Below are 13,130 nucleotides of genomic sequence, written 5' to 3'. Positions count from 1 at the left end.
AGAGGGGGAGGAAGGAAGGGAGAGAGCGAAGGAGAAAGGATGGATGAAAGAGAGAAGAGAGGAAGGGAGGGAAGAAATATGGGAGGGATGAAGGAAGAGGAGGGAAGGGGACAGAGGGGAGGAAAGGGAAGGGAAGGGAGAAAAGAACATGCAATAGACATTGTCATCAGCAAAGCTTGAAATATTTACTATCTGATTCTTTTTTTTTTTTTTTTTTTTAAAGATTTATTTATTTATTTAATTTCCCCCCCTCCCCTGGTTGTCTGTTCTTGGTGTCTATTTGCTGCGTCTTGTTGCTTTGTCCGCTTCTGTTGTCGTCAGCGGCACGGGAAGTGTGGGCGGCGCCATTCCTGGGCAGGCTGCTCTTTCTTTTCACGCTGGGCGGGTTTCCTCACGGGCGCACTCCTTGCGCGTGGGACTCCCCCACGCGGGGGACACCCTTGCGTGGCACGGCACTCCTTGCGCGCATCAGCACTGCGCCTGGCCAGCTCCACATGGGTCAAGGAGGCCCGGGGTTTGAACCGCGGACCTCCCATATGGTAGACGGACGCCCTAACCACTGGGCCAAAGTCCGTTTCCCTACTATCTGATTCTTAAGAGAAAAGGTTTGCTGACTCCTGTTACAGAACACTAAATACTGAGGTACAAGAACATCAGGTAGAAACTGGAGCTTACTGTTGACTAAGATGGCAACATAAGACACACCAGGGTGCCATCAACCCCAAACAATCTTTAAATAACTAGCAAAAACTGGCAAAACCATCTTCCTTAAAACTCTGGTAAACACTTAAAAGTGTTTCAGTATCTGGGAAGTGCAAATCAAGAAAATTCAGTTTTTAAAAGGGTAGAAGAAGTTTCTGGCACCCTTGCTGACACTTCCCCCAACATCTCCTGTACATAATGGACCTGGCCTGCATTCCCTTTGTGGGTCTCTGGCCCTGTTCTAGAGGGAGTAGAGTAACCCCCATAAGTTTATGATATATGTCAATCCAATCTATCAGGTGGCAGCCTAAAAGATTGAACCAGGATATTAATTGCCAGTTCACATTTCCAAAACTGCCCTATGGGAGGATGACTTGGCCCAGTGGTTAGGGTGTCCGTCTACCACACGGGAGGTCTGCAGTTCAAACACCGGGCATCCTTGACCTGTGTGGAGCTGGCCCATGTGCAGTGCTGATGCACACAAGGAGTGCCATGCCACACAGGTGTGTCCCCCATGTAGGAGAGCCCCACGTGCAAGGAGTGTGCCCCAGAAGGAGAGCCGCCCAGCACGAAAGAAAGTGCAGCCTGCCCAGGAATGGTGCCGCACACACGGAGAGCTGACACAAGATGATGCAACAAAAAGAAACACAGATTCCTGTGCCGCTGACAACAACAGAAGCAGACAAAGAACACGCAGCAAATAGACACAGAGAACAGACAACTGGGGGGGAGGAGGGGGAGGGGAGAGAAATAAATAAAATTAAATTAAAAATCTAAAAAAAAAAAAACTGCCCTATGGGCAGGAACAGCTCTCAGACAGCTAAAGCAGTATAAGATAGAATTCAGTTAAACAGGCCTGGGGCAAAGGATTTCTACCTGTAAGACATATAACAGAGCACCCAGAGTGGAGGTGAGGAGAGAAAGTCCATTTCATAGGAAGTACAAGGGACATTCCGATTCCTGAAAACTTGTGCCACAAGCGCGCTCAAACCCAGGACAAGATGTAGGCTCAAAGAAAATGGAAAGGACCTTACACTTCACTTTAGCATCATGCTGAGCTTCTTGATAGATAAACTGTATAGGAGAGCATCAGTTAAAGCAGAGTAAAACTGCAAAGATTATTAAGGGTGTTTTTTACATTGGTCTGTTGGTTTTCCTAAGCTCCTGCCACTCACAGAAATCTCTGTCATATCATTTGCTGGACACAAGCTTAAGGAACAGGCAGTTCAGGAACTAAATCCCATAAATCCCATAATTAAAACATTAAATTATTAAAATGTACAATATGCAAAAAAAGATTACAAGACAAACAAAGAACCATGATGTAGCAGTTTGATATGGTTAGATATTGGATTATGTTTGTAAACTGCTCTGTACCTGGGCATGATTAAATTATGATTAGGGCTTTGACTGGGCCACATCAGGAGGGTGTCACAGATAAAAGACATGGCAAAGGATGGAGTTGGAGTTTTTGATGCTGGAGTTTTGAGCTGAAGCCTGGGAAGTGAACACAGAGGAGAAGAGCATAGAGATGGCCCCTTAGACAAGGCAGAAGCCTCAAGGAGAGAAACAGAACTGGTCACCTGATAGTGGAGCGAGGCAAAGCCTAGAGTACCTCATAGTCTACAGCAGACCTTGTGGAGAAAACAGAGGAGCTAAGCCCAGAGAGAAATGACCCCTGGGAAGAGAGGAACCCAGGAAGCCTGAACCCTGGCAGATGTCAGAGCTATCTTGGTCCAACACGTGGCAAAAGATGTGAGGGAAGTAACTTATGCTTTAATTGCCTGGTAACTGTAAGCGTCTACCCCAAATAAATGCCCTTTATAAAAACCAACCAATTTCTGGTATTTAGCATCAGCACCCCTTTGGCTGACTAATACACATGACATGTTGGTTCATCCAGAGGAATAAGATAAAACATCAAAAACCCCTCATTAAGAACACCAAACTTTGAATGCACCAGACAAACACTTTATGCTGAAAGAGAAAAAGGAAAACATGGAGAAGGAGCTAAAGGATATCAATAAAATAACTGAAAGAACAATATGAGAATCTCAATAAAAGAGATTTTTAAAAGGACCTAATTCTTGTTAAAATTGAAGACAACAATAACTTAAATGAAAAATTCCCTAAAGGGTTTCAATAGCAAATTGGAGCTTGTAGAAGATGAATCAGTGAACTCAAACACAAGACAACTGAAATGACTCAGGCTGAGGAGCAGAAAGGAAAAAGAACGAAAAAAGTAAACAGAGCCTACAAGACTAGTGAGACACTATCAATGCATAAACACCAATCTATGCATTACAGGAGTCCCAGAAGAAGAAAAAGCAAAGGGAGCAGGAAAAAAAGTCAAAGAAATAATGGCAGAAAATTACCTGAATTTAATAACAGACAGAAATGTAAACATTTGAGAAGACCAACAAAACCCAAACAGGATAAATCTGAAGAGAACCACACCCAGACACATAGTAGTCAAACTGTCAAATGGCAAGGACAAGGAAAAGATTCCGAAAGGGGCAAGAGAAAAGCAATGAGCTATGTACAAGGGAATCCCAATAAGATTAAGTGCAAGTTCTCATCAGAAACCATGGAGGTAAGAAGTCAATGGGACAAAATATTTAAAGTGCTGAAAAAAAAAATTGAGAACCAAGAATTTTATATCCAGCAAAACTAGCTATCAAAAATGAGGGAGAGATTAAGACATTCACAGATAAACAAAAGCTGAGGGAGTTCATCATCACTAGACTCTATAGGAAATGCTAAAGAGAATACTTTAAACTAAAAGAAAAGGGCACCAGACAGTGGATCAAAGTAATATGAAGAAATAAAGGCCTCTGGTAAAGGCAACCATAAGAGTAATTATAAATGCCAGTACTATTGTGTTATATTATTTGGTATGTAACTCCACTTTTTACTTCTTACAAAACGTGTAATGCAAATGCATAAAAATTAAAGATTAATCTGTGGTTTTAAACAAACAATGAATAAAAATATAATTTTAACAAGTACAACAAAAAGGTGGGGGGACAAAGCAGTATAATAATGGTGTATGTGTATGCTATTAAAGTTAAGTTGGTAACAAATCAAACGTGATTGTTATATAGATTTAGGATGTTAAATTTGACAAAGTAACCTCAAAGAAAGTATATGAAAAAAAAATACACAGATTAAAATGAGAGAGGAATCAAAATGATGCACTCCAAAGAAAATCAACTAAATACAAAATAGGCATTAGCAGATAACATGAGGGACAAAAAAGGTATCAGACTTACAAAGGCCAATTAGCAAAATGGCAGAAGAAATTCCTACATTACCAAAAGCTACTGTGAATGGATCAAACACTCCAGTCAAAAGACATATTGGCAAAATGGATTTAAAAAAAAAAAAAGCACAACTCAAACATATGCTATTTAAAAGATACTTACCTTAAATTCAAAGAAATCCTACACCTCAAAAATAAAAAAGGCAAGCAACTCATTTAAAAAATGGGCAAGAGATTGAAAAGATGCTTCTCCAAAGAAAAAATACAAATAGCTAAAAAGAACAACATCTCTAGCTATTAGAGAAATGCAAATCAAAACTTCAATGAGATATCATCTTATACCCATTAGACAGAGGACTAAAAGTGTTGGAAAGGATGTGGAGGAATGGTAAACTTCATCCACAGCTGGTGGAAATGTAGAATGGTGCAGCCATTGTGGAGAACAGTTTGGCAGTTCCTCAGAAAACTAAGTATAGAACTGCCATATGACCCAGGAATTTCACTGCTGGGTGTATAGAACTGAAAGCTAGGACATGAACAGATATATGCACACCAAATGTTCAATGCAGCATTATTCATTGCCAAAAGCTGGAATCAACCCAAATGCCCTCCAACAGATGAATGGATAAACAAACTGTGGTGTATACAAACAATGGAATATTATTCAGCTGTAAGAAGGAATACGGTTTTAACACAGGGGATAACATAAATGAATCCTGAGGACCTTTTGTTGAGTGAAGGAAGCCAGGCACTGAAGGACAAATATTACATGACCTGATAGGAATTCAGCAAACTGAACAGACTCACAGAGTTAGGGTGTGGAAAATAGCTTTACAGGAAATAGAAAGGGATCAGAAGGTTGTAAGCCAACACCCATATAGGGAAAATCAAAGACAAGGTGGATGTGTTTGTTTGTGCAGTGAACAGGCATGGACAGGGATGCAGTAATACTATTGGGTTGGGTGGTGCAGGTTTGTGAGGGGGATAGGGTAGGGAGGGTGCGTGGACTGTGCAAAGAACTGGGAGGAAAGTTGGGGGCAGGAGCAGGTGAACATGAGATTGGCAGATATGTGGTTGAAACTACAGTTTTGGTAATGCTCTTTTGGCAATATGGCAAGGGAGGAGTACTAGTTTAAGGTGTTAGATATGGGGGCCATTCAGGACAGGGTACACCTGGGACAGGCATCTTGGGAGTGTGTGAGTATTCATTTTGTCTAATGTTTTATCAGTGGGTGGACAACCACATAATGAGTGAGAAAGTGTTGGTCTACCATCCTGGGGAGGTCCGCTGTGTTCTCAAATAGAAGGGTGGGAGTCTCTCGAGACTATGGGCATTGCCTAATAGGGGAAAACAGACCAGTGTGTCAAGCCCTCAATATCATTGCAAGTAACTATGATTCTTGTCCTTCAAGAATTGAAGTCTGGTGGTCGCCATAGGTCCCAAGGGGAGGGGGAAGGAGGAATAGAATAGATGGAACAGGGGGCATTTGGGAGTGATAGAAGTGTTCTACATGATCTTGCAATGATGAACACAGACCATGTGAAATGTCATCAAAATTTATAAAAGTGTATGGTCCAAAATGTAAACTATAATGTAATCCATTGACCATGATTAGTAGCTATGTTTCAGTATTTGTTCATCCATTGTAACAAATGTTCCATCCACATATAAAATGTTATTAATAGGGGAAGGGGGAAAAGAGGGAGGATGTTGGGTATACAGGAGTCCGCTGTATTCTGTACGTGATTTTTCTGTAACCTAAAACTTCTTTGAAGACAAAATGAAAAAAGTAAGACACTGGGGGAATAAATAGAAGAAAAAGTCACTCTTCATACAGGACAACATATCTTACAGTGATGAATGCCAAAATGTCAAAAAAAAATTAATATTTTTTTCATTATTTTTTATTATCCCAAATTTTTTTTTTTGTATTTTATTTCTTATTTTTAAAACTACCATTATTATTTTATTTTCTTATTAACTGTATTTGGTAGTTTTATTGGCTTCATTTGTTTTGGATCATGGAAGGGTTACAACTGTGGCAGGGGAGGATCATTTGTACAAGGTTTCAATGATGGGGGATGCGTGGGAGGAAGTTTCCCTGGGCATACAATAAGGCATACAAATGCATTCGAATGTTCATGGGACATTGTCATGGTGGGTGGAGAGTCACACAATAATCAAAAGAATATCAAATTCCCATCCTGGGATGCTCTGCCACATTCTCTAATGGAACAGCAAGAATCCCTCAAGTACAAAGGCAATGACTAGTAAAGGAGGATGGTCCATTGACAAGCCCTTGATATTGACAACTGTGCTTATGAACCATTACTCTTGAAACTGAAATTTAGCCTATTATAAGGTGCCTAGGAGTTACCTCCTGAAAGCTTCCTTGTTGCTCAAATGTGGCCTCTCTCTAAGCCAAACTCAGCATATAAATGCAATAACTTCCTCCCAGTGTGGGACATGACTCCCTGAGATGAGCCTCCCTGGAGTACTACCAAGCATCAACTAGCAATGCAACTGGAACTGACCTGGGAAAAGGTAAAGACAAATGAGTTTATATGGCTAAGAGACTTCAAAGTGAGTCAGATAGTCACTACAGAGGTTACTCTTATCCATGCCTCAGCAGGATCTCATTGACAGTCAATGTAGATACTACCCCAAATAGCAGGGCTCCTGAGAGCTCTGAAGACATCCAGACACTATAGTCAGGGCAGATAGCTCAGGAGTTTGGTGCCTTGTCAGTGGGTCTGACTTTGGTATTTATTCGCCCCAATGTGACAAAGCTGGACTCAGTTGTGGTTTCTCTACACAAGGCTCTACTGTCCCTTCCATTTGAACCTATATTTAGTACTAGAGTTGGTAAGAGTACATCCAAGAGACAAATTTTTGAGCTGTCCATGTGCCAATTGGACCCTGAATCTCAATAGAGTTGCAACACCTACTCTCCAGTTCATTGGACTCACCCAGGACAATAACAAGTAAGAGATGATGGACAACCACCAAACCAAGGAACTGAGAGTCTACACCTTGAAGCAAGATAGTCCCATCTATCTGCCCTATGGCATCAAAGACCCCTCTCAATTAGAGGTGGAGTGGACATCACCATCCCAGAATCCTCAGGATTGGGGAATGGACTGCAGACTAAAGTAGACTTACTAGTATTCTATTATAGACATAGTGATTCTAACAATGGAAGAAATTATATCATTGATGTGAAGACTGTGGCCACAGAAGGTTCTGAAGGCAGGGAGAGGGAAAATCTGGTGTAAAATGTGGGCATTTTTGGGATTTGGGAATCATCCTCAATGACAATGCAATGACAAATACAGGTCATTATATATCTTAACATAACCTATGGAATTGTATACAAAGAGTTTAAACTACATTGTAAACTATAATCCATGCTTAGGGGCGATGCTCCAAAATGTGTTCATCAATTGCAATGAATGTACCACACTAATGAAGGATGTTATTAATGTGGGGAAATGTGGGAGGTGTGGGGAGCAGAGCATATGGAAATCCCCTATATTTTTTTATATAACACATAAGTAATCTAAGTAACTTTTCTTAAAAAAATAATATATATATATATAGCTTTAAAAAAAAGAAAAGAAAACCCCAAAGAACCAAACCAAAAAGACTTTGCTGTGTCCTTTCTGACAAGTCAGGACAACCCTCCTCAAATTTTTTTTTTTAAGATTTATTTATTTATTTATTTCTCTCCCCTTTCCCCCCACCCCAGTTGTCTGTTCTCTGTGTCTATTTGCTGCGTCTTCTTTGTCCGTTTCTGTTGTTATCAGCGGCACGGGAATCTGTGTTTTTTTTTTGTTGCGTCATCTTGTTGTGTCAGCTCTCCGTGTGTGCAGCACCATTCCTGGGCAGGCTGCACTTTCTTTCGCACTGGGCAGCTCTCCTTACAGGGCCCACTCCTTGCACGTGGGGTTCCCCTACACAGGGGACACCCCTGCGTGGCACGGCACTCCTTGCGCGCATCAGCACTGTGCATGGGCCAGCTCCACACGGGTCAGGGAGGACCAGGGTTTGAACCGCGGACCTCCCATGTGGTAGACGGACGCCCTAACCACTGGGCCAAGTCCGCCGCCCATTTTTTTTTTTTAAGATTTTTTATTTATTTCTCTCCCCTTCCCCTGTGCCCCACCCCAGTTGCTGCTCTCTGTGTCCATTCACTGTGTGTTCTATGTCCACTTGGATTCTTGTCGGCAGCACTGGGAATCTGTGTCTTTTTTGTTGCGTCATCTTGCCGCATCAGCTCTCAGTGTATGCAGTGCCACTCCTGGGCAGCTGCGCCTTTTCTCACAGGGTGGCTCTCCTTACAGGGCGCAGTCCTTGTGCGTGGGGCTCCCCTACGCGGGGGACACCCCTGCGTGGCATGGCACTTCTTGCATGCATCAGCACTGCGCATGGGCCAGCTCATCACATGGGTCAGGAGGCCCCGGGTTTGAACCCTGGACCCCCCATGTGGTAGGCGGACACCCTATCAGTTGAGCCAAATCCACTTCCCCTCAAATTGCCTTTTGTTTGTTTCCTGCAAAGTGAGAATTCAGCACCATCTTTGGCAACACTTCATCACAACCTTAATTTAAAGAATAAAAATAAATTTGATCCACATCTGTACACAGTATGTGATTGCAGGGGGGGAGGGGTGTAGTGCTGGGGTGGGCTGGGAAACGCGGCTCTGGGCCCATACAGATGATGCATCCCACAGGATACAGGAAGTTAAGGCAGGAGGTTAAGGCAAAATGAATGGGCAGCACTGGCAGAAGGTGCGCTCAGAGGTGGGGGCAGGAGTTTTAGTGCAATTCCTGAGGAGAAGGTTTGAGTGAGTGGACATCACCATCCCAGGGTCCACAGGATGGAGGAATAAAATCTGGACTGGAGTGGACTTACTGGTATTCTACTATAGAACTATTGTGACTCTAGCAATGGAAGAAATTATATCATTGATGTGGAGAGAGTGGCCACCGGATTTGCTGAGGGCAGGCAGAGGGAAGAAGAGGTGTGATATGGGGGCATTTTCGGGACTTGGAGTTGTCATGAATGATATTGCAGGGATAGATGCAGGACATTATATATCCTGCCATAACCCACTGAATGGACTTGGGGAGAGTGAAAACTACAATGTAAACTATAATCCATGCAGTATAGAAGTGCTCCAAAATGTATTCATCAAATGCAATGAATGTGCTACACTGATGAAAGAGGTTGTTGATGTGGGAGGAGTGGGGGGGGAGGGGGAAATGGGGTATATGAGAACCGCTTATATTTTTTAATGTAACATTTTGTGTGATCTATGTATCTTTAAAAAGAAAATTACTTTTTAAAAAAGTGTTTTCTGGTACGCCCATCCCAAAAAAAACAGTCTCCACCACTGTGAGCAATACAGTTCCATCTATCTGCCCCACGGGATCTAAGCCCCCTCTCAATTGGAAGCAGAGTGGGCTTCACCATCCCCAAATCCTCAAGACTGAGGAACAAACACATACAAGGGTGAATGCAAATACGGATGAAAAAAAGTAGACTTATTATTATTCTAAAAATTGAAGAACTTGTAATATTAATATAAAAACAGTGGTCACCAGAGGTTCTGAGGGAAGGGAGAGAGAATAGATATAACATGGGCATTTTGGGGATGCTGGAATTGTTCTGCATGAAATTGTAATGACAGTTACAAGCCATTATACATTTTGTCAAAACCTATAAAAATTGTGCTCTGCAAAGTGTAAACCATAGTGTAAACTATAGACCATGCATAGTAGCAAAGTTTCAATAAGAGTTCATCAATCGTAACAAATGTATCACACTAATGAAAGATGTTGTTAATGGGGGTAAGTGGGGGAAAGGGTAGGGTTTATGGGAATCCCCTATATTTTTTATGTAACATTCATGTAATCTAAAGCTTCTTCTAAAATAAAGGGGAAAAAAAAAGGTTATTGCCTGGTAGGTTTCAGTACCCCAAGTCCGGTCCCACCCCCATCCCCACTGGCCAGGCATCTGTGATTTTTCAACGCTTTTATTGCAAGGGGGCCTTGGGGATGGGGCCCAGTTCCCTGGACCTTGATGCCCAAGCAAAGCCTCAGCCAGCTGCTTCCAAAATACCTCACCCTCTGACTTCAGGTAGTGATGAAGCCAGCCCTCAGTCACTGGCCCTGCCCCTTTGCCAGCCCAACCATCTTGAAACCATCTTGAAAAAGAAGAACAAACTTGGAGGATTCACACATCCTGTCTTTAAAACTTATTACAAAGCTACAATAATCAAAACAGCATGGTGCTGACATAAGGACAGGCATATAGACCAATGAAATCTGCTGAGAGCTGAAAAACAGTCACTCATATCTCTGACAGTTGATTTTTGACAATGGTGCCCAATCCACTCAATGATGAAAAAAGAGTTCCTTCAACAAATGACTCTGGGAAAACTAGAGATATACATATGCAAAAGAATGAAGGTGGACCCCAAAATCACATCATATAAAAAAAATCAAACCAAAATGGATCCAAGACCTAAATGTAATAACCAGGTCTAAAAAACTCCTAGAAGAAAACATAGGGAACCATCTTCAGGCTCCTGTGCTAGGCAACGGTTTCTCAGACTTTATACTAAAACATAAGCAACAGGAGGAAAAAAAAGGATAAATTAAACTTCATCAAAATTTTAAATTTCTGTGCATCAAAGGACTTCATCATAAATATAAAAAGACAACCTATAGAATGGGAGAAAATATTTGGAGACTACACATCCAATAAATGTTTAATATCCAGAATATATAAAGAAATTCTACAAATGAAAAACACAAAGATGAACACCCAGTTTAAAAATAAGCAAAAGACTTGAAAACACATCTCTCCAAAGAAGATAAACAAATAGCCAGAAAGCACATGAAAAGATGCTCAACACCATTAGCCATCAGCAAAATGCAAGTCAAAACCACAATAAGATACTATTTCACAACCACTAAAATGGTACTATTTAAAAATGGAAAATTACAAGTGTTGGAAAGGATGTGGAAAAATAGGAACACACATTTGTTGGTGGTGAAAATTAAAATGGTGCAGCCCTTGTGGAAGAGTTTGGCAGTTCCTCAGAAAGTTAAGTATTAAGTTACCATATGATCCAGCAAAACCACTACTAGATATATACTTTAAAGGATTGAAAGCAGGGACTCGGACAAATATGTGCACACCAAGGTTCAAAGCAGCATTACTCACAACTGGCAAAAGAAGGAAGCAACCCAAATGTCCATCAACAGATGAACGGATAAACAAAATGTGGTGTAGACATACACTGCAATACTATCCAGATGTAAAAGGAATGAAGTTCTGATACATCTGGCAACACAGATAAACCTTGAAGACATCATGTTGAATAAAGTAAGTCAGATACAAAAGGACAAATATTGTACGATCTCACCAATATGAAATAATTAGAATAAGCAAATGCATAGAGTCAGAAACTAGCATATAGTTACAAGGGCTGGCGTGGAGTTGGTTTGGGGGAGCTAACACTTAACTGGTACAGAGTTTCTGTTTGTAATGATGGAACAGTTTTGGTAGTTAGTAGTGATGATGGCACAATATTGTGAATGTGACTGGCACCAATGAATTGTGTTTACATGACTGGTTGAAAGGGGAAAGTTAGGGTTGTATTTATGAAATAAAAATGAATTTTTTTAAAGTCATAGGAATATACAACACAGTATAAACTATGAAGTGTGGTTAATGTTCTGATTTTTGCGATGTTATTTTCTCAGTTTTAATAGGGGTGTCACAATGGTGCAAAGTGTTGGTTATGGGGAGAACAGTGGGATAGCAGTAGGAGGTATATGGGAGCTCTGTATTTTCTGCATGAGTTTTCCTTAAACCTGAAATTTCCCTAATAAAAAAAAAAAGAGTAATTCAAAACTGAAAACCTTCTATTTATAGATCCATATCCTGATTCATGCCAAAAGAAAATTGGAAGCAGATCTATTTCATCTTATAAAAAGTCTAGTGTGGTAAACATTACTAATATTCAATAATATCCAGTTCTCTTCTACTTTTGGTATGTGGATTGAGAAAATGAGCAGAAACTTTAGTCCCATGATGAAGTATCCAATTACCAGTGCTGGATTCAGCCTTCTCTTTCCCAGTCATGGCAAGCCATGGAGCCTCAAGTTTAGATGGTGGCAGTGGAAGCCAAGACTACAGAGTCCCTGCTGACCCTGCTACCAATGGAAATGCAGCATGAGCAAGAAAGAACGTTTGTTGTTATAATCTGAGATTGGAGTATGTTTTTTGTTTTGCTTTAGTTTGGTTTTTTGTTGTTACCACAGCATGCCTAGTCTAACCTGACTGATAAAGTTAGGCAATCATTTAATGAATGAAATATGAAATTGAAGATAGTGTAAGGAGAGAGATTAATCATTCTGAGTCGGACACACAGAGATTCTATTCCAGAGGCAACTCTGGGTGCTCATTACTTAATTACATCAATGTTTGTTAATCACAAAATATAACCTTAAAAAAACTAAATTGACTCTACTAACACAACACTTGCATTAATCAAGTTCAGATTAAGGAAAGAACTAGGTCACAATCACTTTGTATCTCCAATCAAATTTTTGTTAGCTGCACCACAGTCATAAACTATTTTTATTTTTGCTTTTCCCACAAAAGAGAGGATTTGTTATTTATCTTTTCTAAATAAAAATATTTGATTTATTTAAATATTTAAAAAGAATAATCTCTTAAAGTCAGGCTATGGGTCAAATGAAAAGCAACCTCCAAGCTTATACATAGAAATATGTCTGTCAATTCCACTGCCATTTTGACCTAGTGAAATCCCATTTCATGAGAGGGATTTATTCAGTTGGCAAAAACACTTACCAAGTGCTCCCAGAAGGGTCATCATTCCCAAAAGCACTGAAAGAGCCATCTTCCCTCTGATAGAGAAGTTCTCTCTGATAACCTGAATACACAAAAATGGCCATTTAATATAATCAACTTGTAATGAATAAAAGTTTCTAGTCATGACTGTATATTGAAGATACATAGACAGATAAGAGGAAAGAAGGAGAAAACAAGTCAACAACTAATAAGTATTTTCTCCATTAAGTACTGTGGGGGATTTGCAATAACAGGACTTCTCAAGCAAAATTTACA

At 40.6% G+C, this 13,130-nt stretch overlaps 1 protein-coding gene across 1 annotated transcript in view; it reads right to left on the bottom strand.

Annotated features, from left to right (window-relative positions):
- Nucleotides 1–13,130, bottom strand: part of CD109 (CD109 molecule) — a 161,786-nt gene that overhangs the window by 17,359 nt on the left and 131,297 nt on the right. Inside the window, exon 24 of the mRNA XM_004475970.5 lies at nucleotides 12,855–12,936. Coding sequence (XP_004476027.2) covers nucleotides 12,855–12,936 — 82 coding nt within the window. The remainder of the gene's footprint in view (nucleotides 1–12,854; nucleotides 12,937–13,130) is intronic.

Source organism: Dasypus novemcinctus, chromosome 11 (assembly GCF_030445035.2).
Source record: "Dasypus novemcinctus isolate mDasNov1 chromosome 11, mDasNov1.1.hap2, whole genome shotgun sequence".
Lineage (NCBI taxonomy): Eukaryota > Metazoa > Chordata > Mammalia > Cingulata > Dasypodidae > Dasypus > Dasypus novemcinctus.
The sequence above is the reverse complement of the archived record's forward strand: the minus strand, read 5'-3'. Positions and strand labels throughout refer to the sequence as shown.